Source organism: Diplodia corticola (genome assembly GCF_001883845.1).
Source record: "Diplodia corticola strain CBS 112549 chromosome Unknown scaffold1, whole genome shotgun sequence".
Taxonomy (NCBI): domain Eukaryota; kingdom Fungi; phylum Ascomycota; class Dothideomycetes; order Botryosphaeriales; family Botryosphaeriaceae; genus Diplodia; species Diplodia corticola.
Window position 1 is genome coordinate 1,542,610 of NW_017971480.1, and position 27,788 is coordinate 1,570,397.

General features: G+C 58.8%; 6 protein-coding genes across 6 annotated transcripts; 3 read left to right on the forward strand and 3 right to left on the reverse strand.

The window, feature by feature from the left end:
• Positions 1–1,128: 1,128 nt before the first annotated feature.
• BKCO1_1000492 (uncharacterized protein) lies at positions 1,129–2,828 on the forward strand (the record flags this gene model as incomplete). Its single annotated transcript, XM_020269895.1, has 4 exons — positions 1,129–1,201; positions 1,254–1,355; positions 1,409–1,662; positions 1,722–2,828. The coding sequence occupies 4 exons, from the start codon at positions 1,129–1,131 to the stop codon at positions 2,826–2,828; spliced, it is 1,536 nt and encodes a 511-aa protein (XP_020135142.1).
• Positions 2,829–3,755: 927 nt separating this feature from the next.
• BKCO1_1000493 (uncharacterized protein) lies at positions 3,756–6,023 on the reverse strand (the record flags this gene model as incomplete). Its single annotated transcript, XM_020269896.1, has 1 exon — positions 3,756–6,023. The coding sequence occupies one exon, from the start codon at positions 6,021–6,023 to the stop codon at positions 3,756–3,758; it is 2,268 nt and encodes a 755-aa protein (XP_020135141.1).
• A 1,817-nt stretch (positions 6,024–7,840) lies between these two features.
• On the forward strand, positions 7,841–10,360 carry BKCO1_1000494 (uncharacterized protein; the record flags this gene model as incomplete). The annotated part of the gene is made up of 1 exon (XM_020269897.1): positions 7,841–10,360. The coding sequence occupies one exon, from the start codon at positions 7,841–7,843 to the stop codon at positions 10,358–10,360; it is 2,520 nt and encodes an 839-aa protein (XP_020135136.1).
• A 1,925-nt stretch (positions 10,361–12,285) lies between these two features.
• BKCO1_1000495 (nacht domain protein) lies at positions 12,286–19,332 on the forward strand (the record flags this gene model as incomplete). The annotated part of the gene is made up of 4 exons (XM_020269898.1): positions 12,286–12,412; positions 12,510–13,234; positions 13,309–13,642; positions 13,691–19,332. The coding sequence occupies 4 exons, from the start codon at positions 12,286–12,288 to the stop codon at positions 19,330–19,332; spliced, it is 6,828 nt and encodes a 2,275-aa protein (XP_020135135.1).
• A 756-nt stretch (positions 19,333–20,088) lies between these two features.
• Positions 20,089–21,938, reverse strand: BKCO1_1000496 (uncharacterized protein; the record flags this gene model as incomplete). The annotated part of the gene is made up of 2 exons (XM_020269899.1): positions 20,089–20,829; positions 21,564–21,938. The coding sequence occupies 2 exons, from the start codon at positions 21,936–21,938 to the stop codon at positions 20,089–20,091; spliced, it is 1,116 nt and encodes a 371-aa protein (XP_020135138.1).
• Positions 21,939–24,207: 2,269 nt separating this feature from the next.
• Positions 24,208–25,494, reverse strand: BKCO1_1000497 (uncharacterized protein; the record flags this gene model as incomplete). Its single annotated transcript, XM_020269900.1, has 1 exon — positions 24,208–25,494. The coding sequence occupies one exon, from the start codon at positions 25,492–25,494 to the stop codon at positions 24,208–24,210; it is 1,287 nt and encodes a 428-aa protein (XP_020135137.1).
• Between the last annotated feature and the right edge of the window lie 2,294 nt (positions 25,495–27,788).

Sequence of the window (27,788 nt, forward strand, 5' to 3'; positions counted from 1 at the left end):
CCGACTCAGCTCCCGGCCCGCGTGCGCGAGCAGCGGTTATGTCAAGCCATGTTGTTTGACTTTCAGGTGTTCGGAAACGACTCCACGACACTAACTCTAAGCGATGCGCGGAGGCACGCGGAGGCACGCGGAGCCATGCATCCAAGTCCTGCTTTTAAATCGCGCAATTTTATAATTTTTCCTGTAATTCCTGTCCGCCGACGATACGTCGATGTGACTTCACCAAACGCTGAGAATTCATCCTCGTCTGTCACGCGCTCAGGCCACCCAATCCGCTGGGCCGACGCCGTCCATCTGCGATGGCGTCGGGGAGCGACAAGCCATGCAAGAATTGCTTCGCTCGCAGCCTGCATACGCGCGAAGATTGATATTGGACGTGGGATTGAAGATCCTGTGTCACACTTTGCCTGCTGTTGTTGGGGCCACGCCTTTGGTTATTATCCGCCTTCTCCCCGCTATACCCCGCTCCAGAGCCAAAAACGGCCCTCAGCACCGAGCAAACCTGGCTGACGCACTCTGCGGATCTGATGTCCAGGCCCTCATGCTTCGTACTGCCGACGTATTTATCCCATTCTGCGCCCATCTCGACTCCCAGTCCCTTCTTGCAAACACCTCCAGCCGTACGGCATTTCAGGTCCCACTTCGTTCTGCAGAGCGCGCGACAAGCCGGGTTACGAGCCCGTCGCATGTGCGGCACGACAACCCACTTGCCATTGCCAGGGTTTTACAGGGGATTTTTGCATCGCGAGCCAATCAGAATGCCGGATTCGAAAATGGCAGACTGGGCCGTCGTCCCGTCACAGACTCCCCTTGCAGAATCATTCGTTATTCGCATGGCACAACCGTTTCTGTAGCCAGAGACCCGCTTATTACTCGCGCTTTTCTCCATCGATGTTTCCAGCCTTCCGAGACATGGCCAGCCATATTCTTTGTCTGTGTTTCGCTCCCATGCTGCCGCACCCGGCTGACATGGCTCTCGGATCATGCTTCCTTTGTTCTCCAGCATCGCCTCAGCGTCTTTGCTCCTTCAACTCACAAATGCCCCGATCTAGGAGGCCATGTTTCTCTTTCCCTCCCCAAGACACGCTCCCTGCATTTCACTGACTCTGTGTCTGCGTCGTGCCTGAAATGACTTCCCCGTTCAACGGGGCCTGTCCCGCTCCTTTCCTGGACGAAAGTCTATTCCCGAAAAGCGGAGGCTGTCAGTCCAAGCCTCTACCACCCATCCGTTCGAGTGCTGATCCTCAACCCAGTCGTTCCTGGTCGAGCATGTGCCTTGAACCCGCTTGAGGGCCCCAATGCAACCTCCAGATGCTGCATCCCATGCCCCATCTTCGACTACGTCTATGACGACGGTAAGGCTGCTGCACTTGCTGCACCAAGACCAATCCAGCTGACCAAGATGCAGATTTCAAGAACTTGACCGACGGCGCCGCTTGGCTCCATGTTGTCGGTTTCATTCTCTGTGGCTTCCTGCTCATTTCCATGGCCGTCCTCCCAGTCACCGCCACGCGCCGCACTTTCCTAAACATCATTCTCCTCGTGGGAATCATGTTGCTGGAGCTCGGCTTCATCATCCCGCTAGCCCGCCAGCCCGAACAATGCCATAACGAAATCACACCCAACGACATGAACACCAGCACAACCTGTGCCTTCTCCGGCGTAAGCCACCCCCCTCCCCCTCCCCCATCCCACCCACACTGAACCCCACCCCCTCCCAGGCCTTCGCAGCCTTCGGCGGCATGACACTCGTGACCTGGATCCTCATCCGGGCCTTCTTCATGCACCTCCAAATCGTGTGGGACCACACCCCAACCAAATACACCTACCTAGCCGCCAACATCACCGCCTGGACCGTCACCATCGTCCTTGTCTCCGCCGTCCTCGCCCACGCCGGCGTCTCCTTCCGCTTCGGCGGCTACTGCCACGTCAACCACACCGGCTCCATCCCGACATACTGGTCCTGGCTGCTCGCCTTCGGCGCCCTCGCCCTCCTCCTCCAACTCGCCACCTTTGCCTACTGCATCAAAGTCTACCTGCAAGCCACGCTCGTCCGCTCCGCCGCCCACACCACCCCATCCTCGCACTCCACAACAACAACCACCCACAAACCCCGCCAACCCAGCACCACCACCACCACAACAACAACCACCACCACCTCCCTCGCCCGCGCCCGCGCCCGCACCGCCACCGCCCGCGCCGCCCTCCACCGCATCAACCTCGTCCTCGCCCTGCAATGGCGGTCCCTCCTCATCGTCTTCCTCGCCATCTTCACCACCGCCTTCGTCTGCGTCGTCTTCATCGTGCTGGACAACGCGCAAGAGAAGCTGGCGCTGGCCAACGCCGACGCCGCCCTGCCGTGGATCGCGTGCATCATCCTCACGCGCGACAACGACGCGTGCGTGCGCCACACGGCGCCCATCGTCATCTCGCAGCGCGTCACCGTCGCGACGCTGTTCGTGCTCGCGGCCGTGGGGTGCGAGGCGTTTGGGTTGTTGTGGAGGGGGGGCGTGGGGAGGGCGTGGGTGGGCGTCGTGAGGGGGGCGTGGGGGAGGAGGGGGGAGGTGAGGGGGTGGAGGCGGTGGGGGCGGTGGGGGAGGAGGAGGGACTATTTGATGGGGGGGCCGGAGCCGGCGTTTGATTTGGTTGGGAGGAGGGAGGGGGCGGGTGTGGCGGGGGGGAGGGGGGAGAGGCTCGGGTCGGCGGGCGGGACGGTGTCGCCGATGCAGAGGGGGGTGGTGGCGCCGGGGGAGAGGGTGGTGGAGGAGGAGTCGAGCGTGGAGAAGGGGTCGTTGACGGCTGCGACTGAGGCGCCGCATGCGTTGTGAGGGTTGTCTTCTAGAACTCTTCGGCTCACGCCGTGTCCGGGATGCTGGGTAGGAAGGCTGGCACCTTTTGTTTTAATAGTAGTGGGAGAACTGAGACATTTTTTCTTTCAGCTCTCCATTCTGTTGATCTTGCGGAACCGATCGCTGTGGGCGTCCCTGCCGTAACCCCAAATAATTTGCTCCACTCTTGATCTATGTTTACTCCCTCCTCTTCCTCGCATGACATAACAATCTTCGAAAAATAATGAAAGCTGTCTTCTTTTACCTTCAAATTCTCCATCACGATACGCCGACCACTCCAATAAACGTGCTGAGCTCATCATTCCCCGGCTGCATGCCATGGGAAAGTACGGTCGGGCCATATTATCTGCAGATGCGAGGGATGGACCGATTGCTGAAACGGTCTGAGAAGCTGTCGTTTCTGCGCCAAGAGAGGATTATGATGACAGTTACCTTGCTTCTCGTGATCTTAGCTCTAAGTCTTGGGTGTTTTTTCTTGGCACCCCGGGGGGAGGTGATGCGAGCAGAGAACGGTCTTGGGAAAATAAATTATCGAGCTCAAGCTTATCATCAAGAGAGTGACTTTCATTCATTCCAATTATATACATACATAAAAGTCTCTTAAACCTATACTAAACAGCAATAATTTTCGTTGAGTTGATATCAAGTTAGAAAAAAAAAAAGATCGCTCATCCATCTAATCGATCATTCAGCAGCAAAAAAAAAACAAAAGCCAGGGAAGAACTCCGCGCTCATCATATCGAATCGAACAGAAGAAGTCAGAAAACCAACCGCCATAACAGAGGGAGAAAAACGGAAAAAAGCAGGACATCACCATCAAAGGGCATTACCAAACTTTTTCCCACCAGGTTCGGAAAGAAAAAACGAAAAAAAAAAACACACATACACAAGAAAAATCATCATCACTCACACGATCCCCAGCCCCAACCCCACCGCCGGGCCAGGGCCATGCCCCGCACCCATCTCCTCCTCCCCCACAGCGCCCATGACCGTCATCTTCCCCGCCATCGCCGCCGTCGTGCCGCGACCGCCATTGACATTCAGGTTCAGATTCTTCCGCCAGCTCCGCCGCTTCTTGATCGGGTTCGCCGCGTTCTCCCGGAAGCGGTTGAGCAGCAGGTCGACCGCCGCGCTGGAGTAGCCGTTCGAGTAGCGGCGCTTGTTTTCCGCGGCCGCCGCGGCCGCCGCCACGGCGCTGGGGCTGGTCTGGTCGATGGCGCTGTCGACGCCCGTGGACGAGAAGGACGACAGGCCCGAGTCGGGGGCGACGTTGGGATCGACGGCGGCCTGTTGCGGCGCGGCGGGCGCTGGCCGCGGTGGGAAGGTGAAGGATGACATGTCGATCCTGTCGTCGTCAGGAGCGGCAGCGGCGGCGGCGGCGGCGGCGGGGGCCGCATTGACCGCCGGCGCGCGCAGTGCGAAGAAGCCTGCGCCGGGGACGAACGTCGGGCTGGTCGGATCCAGCGCCTTGCCCTTGCCCTTCCACTTGTTGTCGTTGTTGTTGCTGTTGTTCACCGTCGTCTGATGACGGCCATCGCCCCCCTGCTGCTCCTGCTCATGCTGCTGCTCCTCCTCCTCCTCCTCCGCAACTTGGTCTGCCCACTGCGGCTTCTCCAACCAGCCGCCGAAACCCATGTCGCGCCCGACCTCCGCGCTCTGAACAACCACCGAGCCCCTGCGGTCTGCAGCGGTGCCGCCGGCGGCCGCGCTCCTATCCTCGCACGGACCCGGGCCCGCGCCGCTCCTCGGCCGTGGCTGCTGGTGATCGGGCACCAAGTCGTCGATGTGGTACACGCGGCTGCCGCGCGGGCTAGTCAGCGCCGACAGCTGCCGTACGTGGCGTCTGCGCGGCGCCGGGCGGCCGGGCGTGCCGGACCCGTTCGCGATGACGCCGTCGATCTTCGGCGACCCCTCGTCCGCCGGCGGGCTGCGGCCGACGCGCAGGGCGGTGGCGAGGTCCCAGGATTCGGGGAAGGGGGAGCGGCACGGTTCGCCCGAGTTCTGGGTGCTGGATTGGGCGGGCTCGATCGGGGAGGCGATGGGTTCGGGGTAAGAGAAGGAGCCGCCGGTGGAGTAGGAGAAAGAGCTGTAGGGGTCGGCGTTGTATTGGGTGGATGAAGGGTCGACGCAGCCGTAGGGGTCGCCGGCCTCGTCGCCGTTCTGCCAGTCGTACAGGTCCTCGGCGGTGGTTTCAGAGTCGAGCAGGAGCGGGGAAGTGATTACGGGTGAGTATATGAATTGCTGGGCGTAGGCGGCCTGGAGCTGGGCGGCGAACTGGCCCTGGTTGAAGGCCGTGTTGATTTGGAGCTGGGGATTCACTGCTGTGTGGTCGAAAGGCATGAGCTGCGGGTTGAAGATCGGCATTGTATTGCCGTTTTGAGGCATACCGCTGTCCCTCATCCAGGTATCGGCCCTGGGATTGTTGCTATTCTGCTTTGCGTCGCCGTCGACGGCGGGGCACATGGCCCCGTTTGGTGCAGCCATCCCTGGCGCGCAGTCACCTGGACCAAACCCGCATCCAAGCGGCGCGGTCTTCTCGCCAAACTCGACGGCCCATCCGGACATCCAGGGGTTAGTTCCGAAGTCGGTTTGAGCCATCGGTCCAGGCATGGTCAGTAAGCTGGTCGAATCCCGTAAAGCAAGGTCCTGTAGCTGGAGAATCTGGTCTTGTACTGTTCGTAGGCTCTCGAGCAGGGCGCGCTCCTCCGCGGTGCAGTTGCGCAAGGTACCACGAGCTCGCCAGCGGCTGTGTTGAAGCTTTTTCTTGGTCGCGCGGGAAAGACGATTCCGTTGTTCCTGGTTCGGACTGGCAATGTCGTGCGGCTGATCGTCGGCAGTCCGGTCTGCTGGCGCTCTGGGGGCCGTGTCGCACGGGTCGCTGGAAAGGGTTGAGGAGGAGGGGCGAGAGGGGCGATGCGAGCAGTGTGACTGCGAGAGGCGGCTTGGGACGGTGGTGGAAGATTGGCGCTTGTTTCCCGACAAGGCGTTGTCGATGGCGTTGAGTCGCGCGCGGGCACTGTCGATGATTATGTGGGTGCGCTGGAGGGCGGAGAGGATGTATAAACGCTGCTGGTGCAGAACCGCCAGGTGCGGTGTAGGGGTTAATGCCGTCTGGAGAGCTGCTGACATCATGGACACCGTGCGTCCAGTTACTCCTGAAGCTAGTCCGACCATCTGAAACTCGACCGTCTGATGGACCGTTAGCACCGCTTAGAAGCCGTTGTGGAGCCTCGTCGGCAGTTTCACCTTATTCTGGAAGTCTCCAGGCGCTCTAGACTCAGGTATTGGACGGCATCATTAGTAGAAGGTGGGGATGTGGGCGCTTCGAAGGTGCAGCCTGTGCCATGATGCGCCCCCGCAACCGCGGTGACGTTCTTTGTGGCTTCGGGGCGGCAGAGGCGCTTGCAATCGTTAAAGTGTACGTCTTTGTCTGGCTTGCGCACCTTTGCTGCGTCCACCTTTGCTGCCGCGGCTGGTGCTGCTTGCAAATCCACGTGGTGGCGGATAGCCGTAAAACAATGCGAAACTGCAAACCATCTCGGATGCATGAAAGCCGAGGCCGAGAAACAACAAGCGGAAACAGTCGATTGTCGAAGTCCAATGGCGCAGGGGTTGTCATGATTTGAGCGGAGGGACAAAGAAAGGCCGTGCCGGATGTGGAGACGTGCACCAAAAGATCCTGGCAAGTGACCAACGACGACCGGAGGTTGAAAGACGTAAGCAATGTCGAGGCTCAAATGGGGATTCCGGGGCTGAGCAATTACTAGCGGCAGCATCTCAGAAGTAACTTCAACCAATCGTCTACTGCGCAAGCGGCCTAGTCGATTGGGGGAAGTTGAAGCGGCACTGAATAAGCATAAAGGAGCGTCGGTGTGTAACTCAAGATGCACGTGGACCCAGGTGAACAAAGCGTCAAAGAAAGCAAGAGTGAAAAAAAAAGGGAAAAAACGGAAGAGGACAGCAGCGACTGGTAGCCAAGCAGCATGCATGCGATTGCGAACTTATGAGTCTGGCGCTACCATTCGCTTCGTCAGCTACGCGCCGTCAACGTCGATATATCAAGTTGCTTACCGCTTTGGAAATGGTGAACTGACAGATGTTTCGGTCCAGAGGAAGGGTCGGGAACATTACAAGAGCTGAAAAGATGCATGTCGTCCTACGAACCTTGGGGCGGTCGAACGGAAGCTTGTCAGCATGCTGTAGACGAGGTCAATTTTCCATCATTCAACTGCATAAAAGGGCGGTAAGCTAGAACAGCAGCATCAGCAGCATCAGCAGTGGCTCAATAGCAAGCAACATGGACGTCCTAATCATGCCACGGTGGACACTCGGTCTTGCTAGTAATTTGGAGCAGTTCAAGCTCGCACAACCCATGGAGGAAGCGGTAAAAGCCGGGGAGGCCCGCAATCGAGATCCATCACGTTCATTCTGGAAGCAGGGGAAGCGGGGACGAGTCATTGGCAGAGCAGGAACCGAGTTCGATGGTTGACCGCCGGTCTGGGGCTGGGGCATTCAGTACCCCTGGTCGACCGCGGTGTGGCCTGCATGACCCTGGCGATGAGAAACGGGAATGCAGCAAGGCAGGCGGGACTCGGGAGAGGTGAGCGGGAGGATCTTTGCATGGGGGATGAGGGGCCGAAATTTCGGGATGGAATGAAGAGTGCGGTGTGGTTGTGGTGGAGGAGAGGTGAGGCCGGGCGGGTGCCGGGCGGGTACCTGCCGTGCCGCCGCGCCTTCCCCAGCCAACCAACGGCCGCTTCCGCATGCGCCCGGCACAACCCCGGCACACTCGCAGCGCCTCTCGCGTCGCGACGCGTTTCCCCGCTCGAAACCCCCGCCCAACATCTTTTCTGTCTGATACGTCGTTCATCTTCCTGCGACCGCCACCCGTTCCCGGCCTCCTGCGCGCTCGTCTAGCGTGCAATTGGACTCCGCCGGTTCCCTTGGTCTGCGACTTCGCACAAAGACCTGCACAGTAGTTGACCTACCCCATGGCGGGTTCCATCAATCCTCGCTTTAACCCCTTTGGACCTGGCGCTGAGGCGTTCGATGGCCCTGCTGGAGAGTTCGACGATATCGATTGGAATGATCCCGCTAGCTTCGCTAAGATCCTGAGCCCGAATCTCCCCATCCCCAAGCCAGTGTCGCCGGAAGAGGTCCGTGCAAAAACCCGGAGCCACTCCGCCCGCATCTTCCAAGCTTGGGATTTCCTGAACGCCCTCATCAAGAGGCATGAAGCCACCATCCAGAAGCGATGGTTCAAGAAAACCAAAGAGCAGCGCCGCAAAGTGCTGTTGGCTGCTTGGCCCAACATGGCCCCTACCCATCGTCCGGATTTCGACGCCTTCACCCGTGAACCCGAGCACCAACGCACCACTGCCACAAAGTTTACCGACTCCTACATGTTTCCATACATAAACCAAGAGGATTTGCTGAGGCCGAGAAATTTACTTCTCATGCTCAATGCTCGTGCCCGCAACCCGCCCGATGCGTTCGCCATGGCTGACTCCGAAGCTGCTCGTCTCGGCTGCACCGCAAGGGCTGTAGTGCCACTATTCCTCAATGAGCACACCATGATGTTCACCGCACGGAGGAGCCCGGATACATATGGCGAGCTCCTTTCATGGGACGATCACCCCGACGCCTTCGAGTGGCTGACCTCCGGCAAAGGGATGGGTCCCGGTTACGGACTTCACGTTCTTGAAATTCAAGACCGCGTCTTGAACTTTCTCGTTGAATGCTGCAAATCCATCTTGCACGACATTCAGCCTGAAGCCATGATCAGTGACGATTTCTCTGTCCAGCCCGAGCCGCCATCGGTTTCTGAGAGAGAGACTGGCTTCAGCTCACTTGCCGCTGTCGCAGCCGAGGCTCCTTACCGCGCCCCGGCAAGTCTAGACTGGAAGAGGCTTGAGTCGTTGGTTGCGTCTAAGCTTTCGGCCGCCGAGGACCATGTATGGGCGCTGCGCGAAGATCCTGACTACTTCGCGGATTGCGTCACAAGCTACCAGGAGCATCGGCAGGAAATGATCCCAGATTCCAACGGCAAGCCTCATCCTATTTTCAAGCCCGGCCGTGAAAACGTCTTCTGGAATCGCGTCATTGGCGAAGTCATTGCGAACGCCTATCTCCGGCTCGAGCTTTGGAACGAGTTTCGCGATCAGATCGCCAACTTACAGCTTTTGCAACACAAGTATGCTCAAGACATTTCCATCGAGGAGGACTTGCCCGAAGAGTACCTCACTGCCATTTTGAAGCTTCAGCACTACCTTAATCATTCGTGCAAAGGTCCATTTGGACAACTGAAGCAAGGCGTCGTCGCATCGCCCCCACTGCGCCGCTTCTTTGTCAGAGACCCCCCGGATGACCCACAGTCGACTAGGATCCTCGTCCGGGAAAAACCTGGCAGCGGGTCGGATCAGACCCGACAGCGCGTCCTGTGGCTGTTCAACGCCATTTGGGACGACCAGCGCCGGCACCTTGCAGGGATCACCGTCTTGGTGGACGAACTGGAGCGCTTGCTCCAGAACGATGCGAATGCAAGAGAGCTGACGTCTCTGTATATCGTGGACGTCATTTCCGATCTTGCCGTCATGGTCGAGTGCATCCGCCACATCGAGCTCTACCAACCGTGGGCGCGGACATTTGAGTCCCACATGGTAGGGAGGGAAGAGGGTTTCAAGAAGGATTGGGCTGAACGAACTAAGGGTTGGGTTCAGTTCCTGGCAGTTGCTGACGGGACGACCCTGGCCAACTTGGGGAACCCCTCCGACAAGAAGTTCTTTTATCCGGTCGACAAGCGAAGGACCCGGGACAACGTCGAGGCCATGAGACGGGCCGAGCAGAACCTGGATTCTTTCTGGAGCAAGGTTGACGAGCACATGCTGGCGAAGAAGCGGAGCCTTGACAACACTGCGGTGCGGCAACTGCTGTCACAACCTCGGATCTTGCAACGAACGCCAGAGTGGATAGAGCCGGCCAAAGCTCCCGTCACGCCAGCAGGGGATGTACACTCCCTGTGCAAACCTTTGTCCGAGCTCTACTTCGATCTAGAGCAACGAACGGAGCAAACGATCGACCGTTCCGGCGCGTCCGCTTCCAGGAACAAGGAGAAGACCAGAGGCACTACTGCACAGACTTCCGACGCATTAGACACTCCACCAGCGGAGCCCCTTGAGCGCCACCGTCCCGACGAGCAGCCCGTGTTTGCAGTCGACAAGAGGGCGCAAAAGGTTTTCTCCACTCTATTCTACAGTCCCTCTGCTTCGTCACAACCAGGCGAGGTGACCTGGACGGACTTCTTGCATGCAATGAGCTCGACGGGATTCGCCCCGGAGAAGCTGTACGGCTCGGTGTGGCAATTCAATCCCACGAGGCTTGACGTCGAAAGAAGCATACAGTTCCACGAGCCTCATCCGTCAGGCAAGATCCCCTTTCGAACAGCTCGCAGACATGGGCGGCGGCTGAACAGAGCCTACGGCTGGCACGGGGGCATGTTCGTCCTTGGCTAGGACGTTGAACCAGACACATGGAGGTGCATCGGACGCCTCGGCAGCAGGCCGTGCAGTCTAGGTACAATGGATCGGCTCACGGCTGGAAGGAAAAAAGAAAAAAAAAGGCTATGGCGTCTCGTATGTGCTTTATCGATTTACGTGAGACGGGACAACAATATGGCCAAAGTGCCCGAAATTCATTGATGAGCAAGGAAAGCTGCGGTTTTGGGGGATGATCTGGATCAACGCCTTGGCTGAGTAGCGAAATGACACACGCCAACTTTGGATATTGATTGGGGCACATGCACCGATACTGCGCCTATTAATATCCCAGGCGGGGCAGGACTCGTTCATCACACACGTGTTGTCGGATACGCGTCGGCGCAGGGCTGAAGCTGGTGATGGGTATCAAGCTCGAAACAAGCCACTCCTGCAGGTGTCGAGAATCAAACCGGAAGTCGCCGGCGCCGGGGGTGGCCATCAAACACGACTGCGCGGCGCATGAAATCGAACGATGCTCCCACGGCTGGCGAGAGGGTTCGCGGCGGGGTTTGCGCAAGTGTCTCAGAGACCACAACTGACGTGACAGCGGTGATCGGAACTGGCTCTCGGAGATCGCCCATTGCGAATTTTGCGCGACACGGGGGGCCACTCTGCTCCACGAGTCGACGCTCGCACGGCGACGCGCCAGTCTTCCAAATGCACGCAGACACGCTACTACGCCGTGGCGGCGCCGGTTGCCAGCTGAGGTCCCCTATTGAAATTTCAGTTATGGCGGCGTCGCAGCCGCTTCGCGGAATATCCATTACGTATGGCCGTGACCGCTTCCCCGGCGCGGGTCCTACAGTGCAAGCGTGGGCGCGACGGCGGGCCACGACTCAGGCAACCACGGGCCGCGCAGTAGCGTCGAACGGGCCGCCCAACGCGACGTCTGCTAGCTCGTTTGCGGCATCTAGACCCTGAGGCGCTCCCTTACTCGAACCTTCGACGAAGCCCCGCCCCTGGTGTTTGATACGACGGCGGCGCGGCGGAAACAGCCCACGGCGGCGTGATTGCGGTGGCGATTCTCGCCAGGGCGAGTCGCTCGGGCGCAGCGGGCGCAGCGGGCGCAGCGGATCGCAAAGATCGGTGTGCACGTTGGTGGTGAAAAGAGCAGGGCCATCACGAGCGCCCGTATACTGTGGGGTGCGGGTGAGCTGGCAGGCTGCTAGGTCGCTGACCGGCTCGCAACAGCCGCAATGGCGAGGCCGAAGTCATATAGCTTCGCATGGCGGCGGGATTGATAGGCAGCCGGCGCGGCCGAGGTCGCAAAGCGGCGGTCAACAGCGCAACCGCGCCTGGTCCCTGCGGGTGTTCTCCGCAGCCCCCAGGCCCGTGCCATTCGCTCGTCTAACGCGCTGGATCCGGTGCCGCCGCTGAGCTTAACGTCCTCTCGGGCCGGCCCAGTCCGAACGAGGCAATGCGTACACACCGCTCTCAGCCCGCCCGCCGACTTCACGATCGTCTACCGGCGCGCGAAAAGGGGGGCCCTTCAGCTGGCCCCACTGCGCCGCCATGTTCGACGCCCTTCGCCACGCCGAGTGGCCGGCGCTCCGCCCGAAGCGATCTCCACACCGGCTGAGGCCCCCTGCGCGGCCGATCCCCTCCTGGCACCAGGAGGCCAAAGTGACCCTTAGTCGTATGTCTCATGCCAATATCTGTCCCTTCCCAAACCTCACTCCCCTGGAACCGGTACTGCCTCCCTTTTCATTTGGCAATTTGCGTTAATGAGCTTCACATGACGTTTCAGGCTGACCTTCGAGTATACTTATAGGCAACGAGTTGTCTGACTACCTGATTCTACAAGAGCCCCCGACCCTGTACCTTCATTTCGTCCCGTCCGACCTGTACCCGTAATTTTCCCAATTCTGAAGCCACAAAGGCGGTGAGATCAGCAGTGATCAATGCACCCTAAAACGAAAGACAACACGAAGCTACCCAGCTTCCTCCAACGTGGCAAGAAGCACCGCGTACGCAAGGGTATTTCCGAAGCATTGGGAGTTTTAGGTCTGGGAGGGGAGAGCGAAGAAGGTGGGTTCTCCGAAGTGGGCGCTTCTAGATTGCTTCCATCACGCCGCACCGCCACCTGCAGCCCGCTAACTTTTGTCCATTTTACTTCCTCCACCAGGCGGCTTAGCTCAAAGCCTTTCCAGCACCCCATCCTTCGCCTTCCACCCCGCCGCCTCTCAAAAGCCTCCTCCCCTCTCAAGAACCAACTCAACCTGGTCAGGAGAGTCCTCCAACGCCGACATGTCCCTCCTCTCCAACCTCAAAAAGCCTCGCGACTCCGGCTCCGCTGCCCCCACCAGATCCACCTCGCAACAGGTGCAACCTACCTCCGCACCCCGCTCCTCGAGGCAGCTTCCCATCCCTCGTCCCTCCAAGCCCGAGGCCGACAGGATGTCCGTCAACTCCATCCCCGCCACCGTCGTCTCCGAGAGCACCACAATTGCCAACGACGAGTCCGCTGGCATGTTGAAGAAGGCAAAGAACTCCATTCGCAGGGCTGTCTCGCCCTCGCCCGCCCCCCACACCAGGGTGAGCGAGACTCAGTTCATCCAGAATGTCCACGAGGCCCAACAGCTATTGAGGGCCAAGCTCCAAGCCGAGCTGAAGGGCTCGAAGGAGGAGTCTCTCGCTGCCGGCATCACCATTGAGAGCTTCCTCGGCTACATTGGTGCCGAGCGTCTGAGGAGGATGCCCGCCAAGGGCAGCAGGTGGGATAAGATCCTGAAGTGGGCCGAGTACTTTGCTACTTCGCTGTCCCTGTTCGAGGAGGCGGTTGAGACCTTCGTTGCCTCGAGCCAGGAGGCCGTCGAGCTCATTTTCGCGTGCCTCCAGATCCTTCTTCAGGTAAGTCGATGCCATTGACTTGCCATTGGCCTGCCATTGGCCCCTCATGACCTCTTACTGACATGCCACACTAGCTTGGACCCAGCCAAGGTGAGGCCATGGAGAGGGCTTTCTCCATCTTCCACGAGTATGGCTTGGCTTTCGCCTTCTACCTAAAGCATTACAGCCTGCTCCGCACCATCCCCGAGGCCAGGTCGGAGCTGAGCCTTGCTCTGGGTGACATGCTTGCTCTCGCGATTGAGATCACCATCTTCTACCGCAAGAGCATCAGGTCCATGTCCACCACCGCCGTCACGGTCGACTTCAACATTACCTTTGGTCGCCTGATGGAGACTTTCGTTCAGCACAAGGACAGAATAGCAAACATGTTCTGGACCTACCAGCTGAAGAACTCTTCCGAGATTGCTGGTATGTACCCATTGGCCCCGCAATCGTGATTTCTGCTGACACGCGTAGACATCCACGTTTCGATCGAGGAGATCCGTCTGTGGCTGTTGCCCCAGGATCGCAACCTGCAGGCCATGGTCAGTGGCCGCCGCGCCACCCGCAACCTGCGCGCCGAATTCACCTGCGAGTGGTTCGACAGGCCTCTCGTCGACTTCACCAGGAGCAGGGACAATGTTCTCACCATCACCGCCGAGACCGGCGCCGGCAAGAGCATTCTGGCTGGCTGGATCCTGGAGAGACTGCAGAGGCCCATTGGCAAGAAGACTTACCAGGCCATCCACGCCACTGTGGACAGCCAGGTCCCGGCCCAGGCCACGCAGATTGCGCTCGTCAAGACGCTTCTGCACCAGCTTCTCGAGCAGAATGTTGGCAACGTCGCCCTCTACAGGTGCCTGTCCAACGTTGTCGAGCTTGACACCAACACGAGCAGCACTCAGGATGCTGAGGATGCTCTGTGGTACACCCTCGAGACCGCCCTGAAGCCGCTCAACAACGTCGTGCTCGTCATTGACGGTCTTGACGCCCTTGAGGGCGACGAGTCGGAGAAGTTCGAGGCCTACGAGCAGCTCTGGAACATTGCGGCCAAGAACAAGAACGTCCGCGTCATTGTTCTCAGCCGCCCCATGTCCAAGCCCTGGCCCAAGCCTACCCGCCAGCTCACCATGGGTCCTGAGCGCACCACCGGTGACGTCAAGCACATGGTCCGCGCCTACCTCACGTCGCGTGGCATCGGTAACCGCTACGAGATTGATGAGGTGGCTGAACAGGTTGCTCAGCGCAGCAAGGGCTCCCTTACCTGGGCCGAGCTCGTGCTGCAGCTTTTCGGCTCTGCCAAGACCATCGTTGACGTCCAAACCACGGTCAAGGATCTTCCCAGCACCACCAAGGAGGTCCTCGACAAGCACATCAGCACCATCTCGCTCAAGGGCGATGCACGCCTCATCTTCGCCTGGCTGCTTGTCGCTGACAGGCCCCTTACGACGACCGAGATCCAGTGCCTTCTGGAGCTCAATGTCCAGAAGGGCACTCACCAGCCGAGGTCTACCAACATCATCGATGACATCCAGAAGGCCTGCGGTTCTCTGGTCCTCGTTCAAGACAAGACGGTGCGCTTCCGCAACGAGTCGGTCAGGCTTCACCTGCTTGAGCTCAGCAAGGAGAGCAAGTACCTCATGCCCCCGGCGGAGGCCCACAAGGACTTCGCCACCAGGCTCCTGCTCTACAGCAAGGTTGTCGTCAGCCGTAACACCGAGCCCTCTGTGGACGACCTGAGCCCTCGCGAGGTTGACAACCTCTTCCGCACGAACGCTCTTCTCGAGTATGCCACTCGCAACTGGCTTACTCACTTCAAGAAGTCTCCGTTCTACGCTGAGGGCCAGCTGCAGGCTATCACCCCCGAGCTCAAGGTGGCTTTCCCCAGCTCGACCCTCCTTGCTCTGCTTGAGCGCAGCACCTGGGAGAAGCAGACCCTTCTTAGCAAGGCCAATGAGCAGCACCTTCTGGCTCTCCGCATCCGTCAGCAGGCTCTGGGCGACACCCAGCTCTGCACTCTCCAGAGCTCCATCAACGTTGCCCAGTCCTACAAGAAGCTGTCCGCTCCCGTTGAGGCCAGCAAGTTCTTCTTCAATGCCGCCAAGCTCGGCCAGGCCATCCTCGGCAAGGGCAACGACCTTACTGTTACTTGCGCCACTGCCACCATTGACTCTCTCGAGGGTGTCAAGGCTGATGCCCGCAACGACGAGATCACCCGTAAGGAGGAGATGCTCAAGTACGTTGTTGAGACTGAGAAGCAGCGCCACGGCACGACCAGCGCGCTGGCTACGAAGTACAACAACCAGCTTGCCCAGCTGTACACCGACATCAAGGAGAACGACAAGGCCGAGGCCGTCTACCGCGATGTGTACAAGCTCACCATCGCTCAGAGCGGCGAGTTCTCTCAGGAGGCCACCCAGGCTGCCGAGAAGCTCAAGACTGTTCTCTACAAGGAGGCCAAGCACGAGGACGTCGTTTCGTACACTCAGCCCATCTTCGAGTCTGCTGAGCGCAACCTCGACATCTTCGATATCCGCCGTGTCGAGATCACCCTCCGCATGGCCGACACCTGGGAGGAGAAGGAGGACCTCATCCACGCCGAGGAGCTCTACATCTCTCTCTGGCGCGGCCTGACCGAGTACTGCCGTGCCAACGCCGCCTCCAACGACGCTCACGAACGCAAGATTCAGATCAGCATTGCTTATGCCAAGTTCCTGAAGCGTCACGGTCGTGAGGCCGAGGCCCAGAACATCCTCCACGGTGTCTGGCTCGACTACCAGCACCGCGAGAACAAGTCCGAGGCCGTCGTCAAGCAGCTCAACCAGGTTGGTGAGGAGCTCAAGGCTATGGGTATCCTCGAGACTGCCATTGCCGTCTTCAAGAACGTCTGGGGCTACTTCAAGGGCACTGGCCAGCAGAACTCCACCGCTGCCGTCTCCACCGCCGTCTCCCTCATGGGCGCCGTCCAGGAGAAGGCCGAGAAGAAGAAGGAGGAGTCCAAGAGGGAGGCTGTCGCTGCCGGCTCGATTGAAGACGCCGATCTCAGCGAGGATGAGGCCGATGACGAGGCTGACGCCATTCTTGATGAGGTTGTCGAGACTGCCATCGCTGCCGCTCCTGCCGCCAAGTCCACTGATGCCGCCACCAAGGCTGGCGTTGTCAAGGTCCAGCAGCCCACGATTGAGCAGCAGATCCAGACCGCCGAGACCCTGTCGAGCTTCTACATCAGCAAGGGTCGCTGGAACGAGGCTGCGGATGTCTGCATCAAGATCCTCAAGCAGCTCTGGGTCAACCTTGGCGTCGAGAACAAGTACGGCTTCCCCAAGCACTTCACCACCGTCTCGATCAAGTTCGCTCGCCGTCTTGCCGTCTGCTACACTGAGTGCAACCAGACCGAGCAGGCCGAGAAGGTGTACAACCACCTCTTCCTGTCTGCCCGCTCCAGCCTGCGCATTCAGGATGAGCTCGTTGCCGAGACTGCCGATGACCTGATCCAATTCCACCTCCGCACCCAGCAGTACCAGAAGGCTCTGATTGTCTACCAGCAGCTTCTTGAGAGCTACAGGACCACTCTTGGTTCCCGCAACCCGCTCACTCTCAAGACCTTGTACACCATGGGTGATTTGTGCATGAAGTACCGCCTCAAGGGTGCTGACCAGTACTACCTCGAGGTTGTCAAGGCCGAAAAGAGTCAGGATGGTGTCCTCACCAAGGACGCTCTCCGCGCCGCTATTGCTTTGTCCAAGATCTACTACGAGCAGAAGCGCTGGGAGGAGGCCCGTGCCATCTACGCCACCGTCTGGGTCACCTACACCAAGAAGGCCAAGGAGTACGACATGTCTCCCGAGCTTGTCCAGACCATCTTCAAGCGCTACCACACGGTGCTCGAAACCCACCTCAGGGTCGATGTCAAGACGGTCCGCCAGCTGGCTCTCGAGTACCGCACCACGGCCGCTGCCCACTACGGTCCCGAGTCCCAGATTGCCACGACCGCCAGCCTCCAGCTTGCCGAGATTTCTCGCAAGATTCCTGAGCACCAGGAGGAGGCCGTCAAGATCTGTGAGGAGGTTGTCGCCAAGGCTGCTGAGAACCCCGACAAGGCCAAGACCCCGGCTCAGGCTAGTCTTCTCGCCACGGCCAAGCGTCACCTCGCAGCCCTCTATGCCACCCAGAACGCCAACGGCCAGGTCTCTGCCGAGTCCAGCCAGAAGGCCGAGGGTCTCTGGAAGGAGCAGCTCGAGATCAACAAGAAGCAGCACGGCGTCGCCCACAAGTCGACCCTTGCCAGCTTGTCTTCCCTGGTCGGCGTCTGGGGCAAGTCGGAGAAGCCGGAGATCAAGAAGCAGGCCGAGACGCAGCTCCAGACGACTGTTGTCGAGGTGCTCACTGCCCCCACGGCCAGCGACTCGACCAAGCTCCACGAGTCTGGTGCTTCCCTGGCCAAGATCTACCTGGCTTCGAACATGTCTGCTCAGGCCTGGGCTCTTCTGAGGGACCTTCGCTTCCAGATCATCTCCAAGGAGGCTCGCAACACGGGCAAGGTCAGCGTCAAGCTGCCCGACACGGTTGACCGTCGCAGCATGGTCTTCATTGCCGCCTTCGAGGAGACTCTGCGCCAGCACGAGACCGTCGATGCCACCAAGAAGGTTACCTTCTCGGACATCATGACCGACATGCTCACCGAGGGCATCCTGTACGACCGCTACCACCTTACTCTCCAGAGCAAGGAGGTCACGGTCGAGAACAAGCTCTTCGACGGCGCGCGCCTGTACGCCTTCCTCAAGAGCAACCCGCAGAACGCCGAGCAGACTCTGGCGGTCGAGGAGGCGCTGTTCAAGATCTTCATCGAGAACTTCGGTGCGAGCATCAAGGTGCAGAACGTCGTCACCCGCACCTTCTTCATCGCCCTTCTCGAGTCGCTCGGCCGCCTCCGTCACCACGACGACCTCACCATCGTCGGCTGCGAGGCCGGTGTTGCCAAGGTCTATGCGCTTCTCGAGGCCGACCAGTTCGGCCAGGCGTACGAGGTGGCGCTCTGCGTGTACCAGTTCATCTCGTCCAAGGACGGCTTCAAGGTGTCCAAGAACATCCCGCACAGCTTCAAGCTGTCGCTGTACCTTGCCGGCCTGGGCGTCAAGAAGAGCGCCGACGTCAAGCTGCAGGCTCGCATGATCGAGCTGTCCAAGGCGGTCCTCCGCGAGACGCTCACGGCGTGCCGCAGCCTGGACATCGACCTCGTGCAGCTGCAGGCCGCCGAGCTCAACAACCTGGTGCGCCTCATGGGCGAGCAGAAGAACTACGAGGACCTGGAGTGGCTCCTCACCCAGCTCTGGCACTCGCGTCTCGTGCAGCGCTCGTGGTCCGCCACGACCGTCATCTCGGTCGGCCGTCGCCTCGTCGAGGTGCTGTTCGTCCGCAGCAAGCAGGACGCGTCCATCTCCCTGTGCGAGTCGATGACGTACAACTTGCGCCGCACCTGGGGCCTGCTCGACCAGGTCACCATCGACCTGTGCAACCTGCTGTCCTCGCTCTACGTGGCGGCCGACCGCCACGCCGACGCGCTCGCCCTGCACGAGGAGATCCTCCGCGCCGTCCTCCAGGACGACGAGTCGGAAGACGTCCTCGACGACGCGCACGCGGCGCAGATCGCGTCGGAGCAGCTCGAGCTGGTCAAGCGCGTCTACGCGCGCCAGGGCGGCTGGGGCGACGAGGTCGACGACCTCTCGGCCCTCGTCGCCGACGTGGTCGAGCAGTACGCCGACGCCGACAGCCGCCTCGCCCAGTTCGTGCCCGTCGACAAGTGGAGCACCAAGGCGCCGCCCGCCCACGACACGTACGGCACCTTCGTCCTGCCCCAGGGCTGGGAGTTCTCCGCCGACGGCGTCCTCGCCAACGGCGCCGTCACCCAGCGCAAGCCCGACTACCTCCTCCGCTGGCTCCAGGTCAACCGCCAGCAGAGCTTCGGCGACCTCGCCGCCGAGGCCAACAAGCAGCAGCACGACCTCGCCATCGAGGCCCCCCCGGCGAAAGTCGGCGGCGGCGGCGCCCACGGCAGCGGCGCTCATGGCGGCGGTGCACACGGCAGCGGGCCCATCCCCATCGTTGTCAACGGCCACTAAGTGGCGGCTGTTGGAGCTGGTGCTCGTCCTCGTCGCCACCCCGCCGTGGCGGTGGGGTTGTCGTGAGGCAGAGCAGGTCGTCGAGGAATGGTGGTGGTTGAAGGAGATGAGCGCGGAAGAGGACAGGTGGAAGAGGCAGAAGCAGAAGCAGAAGCAGACGGTGGGCGTCGTGACGTGGAGTTTTGTCGGTCTGGAGTGGTCGTTGTTGCTGCTCTCGGTTGAGTGGTGGTTGCTGCTGCCGCTTTGCGCGGTGGCGGCCGTCGGTTGTGCTGTGCTGTATTATACGGAGACTTGGGCGATGGCGTTGGGGGATCGGCGGCTGATTGGACTGGTTGTCTAATACGGTAATGTGGGATGGAGGACCGGTGCGTTGATTTTGGGGGACGGCGGCGGCGACGGCGGACGGGGTGGAAAAACTTGTGTTTTAAAAAGTGTTTGCTTGCTTGTTTGTCGCTTTTTGTACTGTTGTACTGTTGTACTATTGTTTGTGTTTTGCTGTACTCGCTGTTCTTGTTGCTGCTGTTGTGTTTTGTTGTATTGTTGTTCTGCTTGTAGGCTCTGTGTGTCTATTGTATTATTGCTGTTGGACTACGTTTGTAGCGTTGTTGTTTCGCCATTTACGTGGACGCACCTTCTCTATTATCTTTCCTACATGATCTCACTTTGACGTCTTTTCCTATATGTAGTTGTTAGTCGTGTCTTGAACGTCTGTAATGCTGTAGCTCCGCTGTACATTGTGTACACCCTGTAAAAAGTCTAGATAATTACCTTTCGCAAAAATGTAGTTACTACTGCTTCACACTGATATTCCTTATGCTTGTGCTGCGTGGTAATCGCTGCTCTGGTCAGCAGGAAGTCGTTCTTGAACGCTCCAGTACCAGAGATTTCACCCTTCCGCTGATCCAGGACCTTGTTCTCGACATCACCGAGCCTTCTTCGCTCCTTCCGCCAACTCTGGCGGATATACCTGATGGTGCGGCGGCGGCAGCTCCGCGCCGTTGACTTCCCGTCGCCATCTCCGCCATGATGTCTTCCACCCGTTGCGCGCTTGACTATGACGGTGGTTCGTGTCGTTGGTCCTGTGCCCCGCCGCTTTTTGTGAGTGGTGTACCGGCCGGTGTCGGATGACTTGTTGTTGCTGTTCCTCTTCGTTGATGATGATGCGCGTATGGCCACTAGCTTGCCCGGGAAGTAGGCGCCGGCGACGGTGATGATTCCGGTGGTGATGGCGGTGCCGAAGGTCATTTTCCAGTTGTCGTGGTGGTGGTCTTGTGGTTGTTGGGGCTTGCTGTGGGTTTGCGCGGAGGGAAGCTGTGACGATTGGTGTGCTCGCAGCAGCCTCACTTGTGGGACTTGATATCCTGCTCGACTGATCTTGTCTTCCTTCGAGGAGGGTCGCCGGTAGATATGTTGTTTTTGTCCGTCCATTTCTTTTGTCGACAGTAGCTTCAATGTGGGAGTGGCGGTGACGACCGACGTGTAGATGTTCGTGCTCTGCTGTGTTTTGGGTGTCGTTGTTTGCTGTTTCGCGGTGCTTGGCTGCGTTGACGTTCCAGACGAGTTGGTTTATATCAAGATCGATGTCGTTACCATTGTGTTCTACTTAGCTGCTTCGAAAAATGTTTGTTCTTCATGGATGTTTCAAGCCCGGGGTGACTGACGTGCGAATGCTTGCTTGATGGCAGAACGTGCCGTCGTCCCGCGCTTGCGGGGTTCAGGTCTCGACTATTCGATGCGGGACAGACTTACTTTCGCGGTGCCTTGAACGATTGTGAGGTTGTGGCTTGCTATTGGTCGGTGTGCGGGTTGGTCGTCGAAGCATCTGGTGGCGTTGAGACGGCTCCCCGTCTTTATTGGATCTACAAGACTATGTATGTCCTGCAGGACCGATAGCTAGTAGCCCACAGCCGACATCTAGCGGAACCATCTGGAAGTACATGTGGAAGAATGGTCCTCAATTTTTCTCGACACAGTATCAGTGCGTCGAATCCGGACTACTACTCGATCCTATACCTGCGAGGACTTACCCACAGGCAAAGCGTACAACCAAAAACGACCCCAACCAAACCCAACCATCAACGACCATCCTCCCTCCCACTAGTCAAATCCCCCCCGGGCCTCCCCCATCACCGCCCACCATCCCCCTCCCCCCTCGCCGTCCTCCTCCTCCCACCAAGATACCCACCCGCCCAAAGCCCCAAAACCAACACCACCCCCACCAACACACTAACCCCCACCGCCCCGTTGCTGCCGCCGCCGCCGCCGCCCCAGCCTCCCCCCCAAACACCCGCCGTCGCCGTCTGCCCCGCGGCGCAACCCCCCGTCGACAACGTCGTGGTCGAATACGCCACCCGATCATCCGGCCCGTACACCGTGAAGGCCGCGACGACGGGGCCGCCGGTGGAGGCGGAGCTTTCAGCGTCTCGGCTGTGTGAAGACGACGCGGCGCTGATGGTGACGGCGCTCGTCGACCCGGCCTCGTCGGTGAAGGTGTGCGTTATGGCGGTCGTGTAGGCGGTTGGGGGGGAGGAGTCGGCGGCGGCGCTGGCCATGTGCGCGGAGAGGGAGGAGTAGGCGGATTGGATGGCGGAGGATTTGGCGGCCATGGTGGTGGTGGTCGGAGGAGGAGTGGTGGTGGTGGTTGGGAGTCCTTTTTTTTTGGGGGGGTCGGAATCTGCCTTCTTTGGGTTTGGTGTTGCGCGAGGTCCCGTGTTCGGTTTGTGTGCGGTGGCTGGTGTGCTGTGCGGCAGAAGCTTTCAAGGTTGTAGTCCGGGGTTGGTGAGGCTGACGTGCGGACAAGGTTGCAGGCCGCGCGCGCGCTGCTTAGGGGTTTATGAAGAGTTTCACTTCTTGGTATGTGGCGATCAGTGCGCTTCTGCCTGCGAGGGCAGTGTCATCTATTTCACAATGTGTTGCGACTCTAGGATCTTGACTGTGGTATTGGTGGGCGCGGGGACCATCTGTAGAAGGATGCGGTGGCAGTGCGGACAGGGATGGTTAAAAATATACATAGCCCCTTCCTTCTCCAATCACACTCTTCCACTATCGACTTTTCAGAGTGCCGCGCCACCGCCCGATAAGCAATCCTCGGAAGATCTCAGCGACAAAATGAGAAGCGGTCAACGCCCGTATTATTCTCAACGACTGCGGGGTCTACTCAAAGCAAACAGTTTGGTTGGCAGTGAAGGTTAGTTTGTTGTACAAATCAAATCACTGCACTAAATACGCATGCATTCTTCCCCCATCCAGCTCCTCTGGAGTTTACCGTACTTGATTGATAGATAAGTCTCACAAAGGCACTGCACACGGCTTAGTGAAACGCTTTTCTCGCTCGACGGCCCACTCAGAGCGTTTGCTGGTGATTGTATTGACAATAAGAAACACAGACTACTGGCGTGCAACATTTCACTGGATACCTAGAACGATTAATACGCTCCAAAAGATTCAGCAGGCATGGTCTTGGAATTCAGAACAGTGCACACAGTCTCGCCGCGCCATCTCATCAAAGGTGTGGGAGTGGTGCTAGTTTGGCTAAATGCGTCTTCTCTGCCAATGTGGAAGTGCTTGGCTGCATGAGACCTCCGCAGGTTCAGTAAATTGAATTTGGTGGGGGGGATCAAGGCGGGGAACACGCGGAGCGAGCAAACTTTTTGCATCCAACTAAGACGTTGCACCACGGCTTGGCGTACTATGTGGCAGCCGAAGGAGATGGTAAGTGGTAGGGTCGGGGGTTTCCAAGAGCCATGTGAGCTGCCTGTGAGACTGTAGTGCAACCAATCAGTCTCTATGATTTCTGTAAGAAACGATAGCGACGGCTTTTATTCGTAGGCATTTTCCAGGATAAAAGCGCGGGGTTTCCACATGAGCCGCTCGAGTGTGATGTGGCATTGGCCCTTCCAAGATGCCATCTGAATTCTCCGACCTCATAGTCGTTGACAAAGATGATCACGCAGGGCAGCAAGGCTACTACGAAGGTACTGGAATCTCGCAACGAACCTACAATGAAGAACACACACGGGAGCTGCCAACCGCACCACAAACTCCTCCAGAGAGACGACATCTAAGCACCAAGTCAAAGAAATTTCGGATCATCGCCATCGTTGTTTTAGTAGTAGTCATTGCGGCTGTTGGCGGAGGTGTAGGAGGAGCGCTATCACAGAAAGACACCAACAAAAACAACAACTGCGCTGCCGCTGCGTCATCGGAAACCAGTTTCACTCGGCCCAGCGCCACGACTTCATCATTGACATTCAGTGCGACTCGATCCACAGCCACTCAACCCAGTGCTACTCCACCCAGCGCCCCATCATCCTCAGCTTCAAACTGGCCCACAGACCTCCCCAGCGCACCGCCCTCGACCCAATGGCTTCCAGTCTCGACTACCACAAGTACCATCACCGTGCACCTTACACCATCTACAGCGTGACTTATATCACGACAGCAAGCCGCGTCTCTTCCGCAGGATCTACAATTCGACCCACGCTCAAATGGTCGGCGTGTCTCGGGTCGGCGTGAACAATTGCGTCGACGAGTGTGCGATGTACAATATACAGGAGAAGGACACACTTGAGCTTGAGGAGAGCGTACAAGGGGTCTGGGAAGTTCATGTTATGCGACGATCAGTTTTCTTGAACTGGTCCGAGAATGATCAATCATCCGCATCTCAATCTGTGCACGGTTCTTTTTTTTTTTTTTTTATACTTCTGATGTACTTGTTGAAAACCGTTTCATGGTCTCAACTCCTGACATTCCCGGCTCTTACTAGATCGAAAATCCACATCGATGCCTCATATTAGCAGCTCGACGATAATAAAACTCATCATTCGTTTCCATAACCCTGCATGATGCCAGCCGGCGTATCTACACCTCAGATCGTTACCTGCTCTCCCTCCTTCTCCCCACCGCATCGTCCCCCGGCAGCTCCGCCAGCATCACCGGACCCCAGCTGCTCATCGGGCTCACCGACGACAGCGGCTCCGACTGGCTTTGGCTTGCCGTCCTGGCCGGGCTAATCGGCGAGTGCGAGTCCCCACCACCACCACCACCACCACCCTCCTCCCCCGCCGTCGTCGTCGACCCTCCACGCAGCACTCCCCCTCCGCCCAACGCCGCCCCCGCCCCCGCAACAGGCTTCCTACCCACACTCCCATGACCACCACTACCCCCCCTCCCACCCCTCCCACGCCGTGGCGGCCCCGCCTTCGCCGCCGCCCCCGCCGACCCCCCCGCCGCCACCCCCGCCAAATTCAACTCCTTCGCCAACCCCTCCCGCGACAGCGGCCGCCGCTGCCGCCTTTCCTCAGCCTCAGCGCCAGCGACCACGCATGACGAACCACCCCCACCCCCAGCCCCAGCCCCAGCATCCAGCTCCTGACAATTCACCGCCGTCGGCAGCTCCGGCACATCCGGGCCCGTCGGCAGCTCGACCGGCCCCGCCTGCAGCACCATCGCCTTCTCGACATCACTCTCATTGCACGGCGACGACGATGCCGACGAGTCCGCAGTGGTGCCGGTCCGCCCCCGCCCCCGTCGCCGCGTCCGCGCGAACAGCATGGCGAAGAAGCCTCCTGCACCGCCGCCGCCGCCGCTGCCGCCGCTCGCGTCGCCGCTTTCGCTGCCGCTCTTACTGCTGCGGTGCGGCTGCTGCCGGTACCGGTACCGCCGTCGGCCCAGCAGATACGCGCCGCACACGACGAGGGCCAGGGCGAGCAGGCCGAACGGGACGGCGACGCCGATGGCGACCTTGGTGGAGTGGGAGAGGCCGGTTCCGCTTCCGGTTCCGGCGGTTCCGCTGCCAGTTGCTGAGGGGGAGGAAGTGAGAGTGGGAGATGCGTCGTTGGCGGTGGCTGGCGTTGCGGTTGCGGTCGCGGCGGTGACGACGTCGGTCGTCGCGGTCGCGGTCACGGTGCGCGTGCCGTCGATGGTGGTGGCGGTTGCGGTGGCGAGGGTGACGGTGGTGGTGGAGGAGCCGCCGGGGAGGACGGAGACGGCGATGGTGCCGAGGGAGGCGCCGGGGATGGTGGTGGCGGCGGTGGTGGCGGTGGTGGATTGGATGGTGTTGTCGTCGTCGTCGTCATCGTCGTCGTCGTCGTCGGTTGGGAGGGCGGCGGTTGTGGTTGGGATGGGGGTGGTGGATGTGGATGTGGTGATTGTGGATGTCATTGTGGTGGGTGTATGGCGGTGCGAGCGAGTGTTTGGGTGGGAGGGAGGTTCCGGACTGGGCGGTGTTGGAACGATCGGATATGCGGTGGGGATGCTGCGTTTGGTAGGGTTGTGGTGGCTGGGTTTGCTTCTTTAGCGGACGGGTTGGTGGGTGAGCGAATGGATGGTTAAGAGCTGGCTGGAGGACTTCTTCCTGGTGACCTTTAGCGGAACAGGAAGCAGGTGAAGAAGCCGTGGAAACGCTTGCGGAAACTATGCGTTGATAGGGGACTACGGGATTTAAATCGGAATTACAGAATTAGCTCTCGGAGCATGGGGGATGGTCGCTTCTGCGGCCAAGAGGCAGTTTACAGACTGTTACGTGACTATCGACACATCTTTCCTTGTTCTGCCTTGCTTCACGCAGTCGAGCTGCTTTTCGTAGCCGTCATTGCCGAACCCCGCGTAGCTAGAATGGTTGCGGGAGGCTGTGCAGCACCGTTTTGGGATTTGTGGGTCCATGGCACGCGGCGCCGCGACTGCGATGGGCGAGTAGGAGGATGGCACAAGAATGCGGGCTCTTGGTGAAACTGTGCCAAGAGAGATAGCTATCAAGTTTGACCAAGCACTTTGTCGTTTCTCATTCGCTTGTCGCTCGTGTCGTGCCGGGAAGTCGGCTCCGCAACCCCGCAATGCACGAATCACGACTCCATTGGGCCTGGCTTACGTCAACTGCTAAGCCCCTCTGCAAGTACATGCATGTCGCATTAGAGTTGTCTGCCAAGCAAGACCGGTTAAAAAGTGATGGGCTACCTTTACTCACCCTCGACCGGCGAAGACATTGCAACCGGGCAGTGGCCTGATGCGTGGTTGCGCGTGCTAAGCCTTTATTCGTTAGCAAAGTCGCATTCTCTTGTTATATCTTGCTCTTCCTTCCCCCCTTCCTTTCCCTTCCAGGGATCTGAATGATGATAAAGCTCGCAACGACTTGGGCGAGGCTGTGAGGCTTAGCTCCCTGTGAACCCTGCCACACAACGTTATCTGTTCCTCAGTCACAAGTCAACAGCCCACGGCAACACGGCAGCTTGGAGCCATGTCAGTCCACCGTATTATTGTCGTGTATCAATGTCATGTGCTTGCCGATCGCGATCTCTTCCAAACGATGGTGTCTTCTCTACCGGAATGGGCCATGTTCGCGCATTCATTTTCCATGTTGTTACGGCGAGGCGGAGAGGGAATTAGAACAGCCAGAGTTATCTCGCGATGATGGAGAGCGAGGTGAACGTGATGTGTATGACTATATGGATTCTGTTTGAAGACTTTAGTATAGACTACTCGGCGTTACTTTCATGCCCTACTGAGAATTGAACTGCGAGAGATGGCGGAAACGTTCAAGCCTTCCTCCTGCTGTTTCTGGCACTATCCGTGATACAGCCCCATAACTCCACAATGTCACTTCAGTGTCGGCGCCTAGTCATCGGAAAAGGTAAGCCTTCCTACAGTACTGACCCAGTAAAAGGCCCGCCCCAAAGAAAGTGTATAGAAGGGAAGCTATTTTAGGATTATTCATCGTCTGCGTACTGTTATCGGTAGAAATGATCACGGTTCCCCAGGCGAATAGAGGTGATCTGGCCATTAGAGAGCTTCTTGATAGTGATGGTGTCAGCTGGGCGGCCGACGATGTTATCAAAATGCAGCAAGTGGGAATATTCATCGATGCAGTCTCCAAGACGACATTGACTCAGAATATTAGCGGCTGGGAAGGCCTTGTTGATGTCGTTGATGGGGCTACGTAGGTGGCCCCGGTCCCCGAAACATCGGGATACTGATCGTCGTTCTCACACTCCTCATCGAGTGTCCCATATAGAGTGAAGTGCTGCTTGGGTTCGATTGGGGCATGTTGAGGTCGAAGTTGGCCTCACGGTCGGGAAAGGCCAGGCATTCTGGAGTGTTACACTCCAGAACGTCTGCCGCGACAAGGTCCAGGTTGTGCCAGACAGCAGCGGCGAAGGGATCAAAGTCATCGGCGTTGAGGTCGAACGTTTCACTGAACCGGTGAGGTTGAAGAGCGCGGACTGGCCAGTAGCAATCTTCTGCGCAAGGGTTGCAGTCTTGAGTCAATCCCCCAGAGAGAACTGTTTCGCTTGTTGTTGATCGTCTTGACCACATTTCCCCTCGTCACCACCTCGAACACAAACTTCCGATCCCTCACCGCAATCCTCCGCAATCCTACCCTTCCCACACACCGACTCCTTACCACCTCGTTTGAGGGACAGGATAGGATTCCCGTGCCGCCTTTTTGGGGTGGTGTGAGG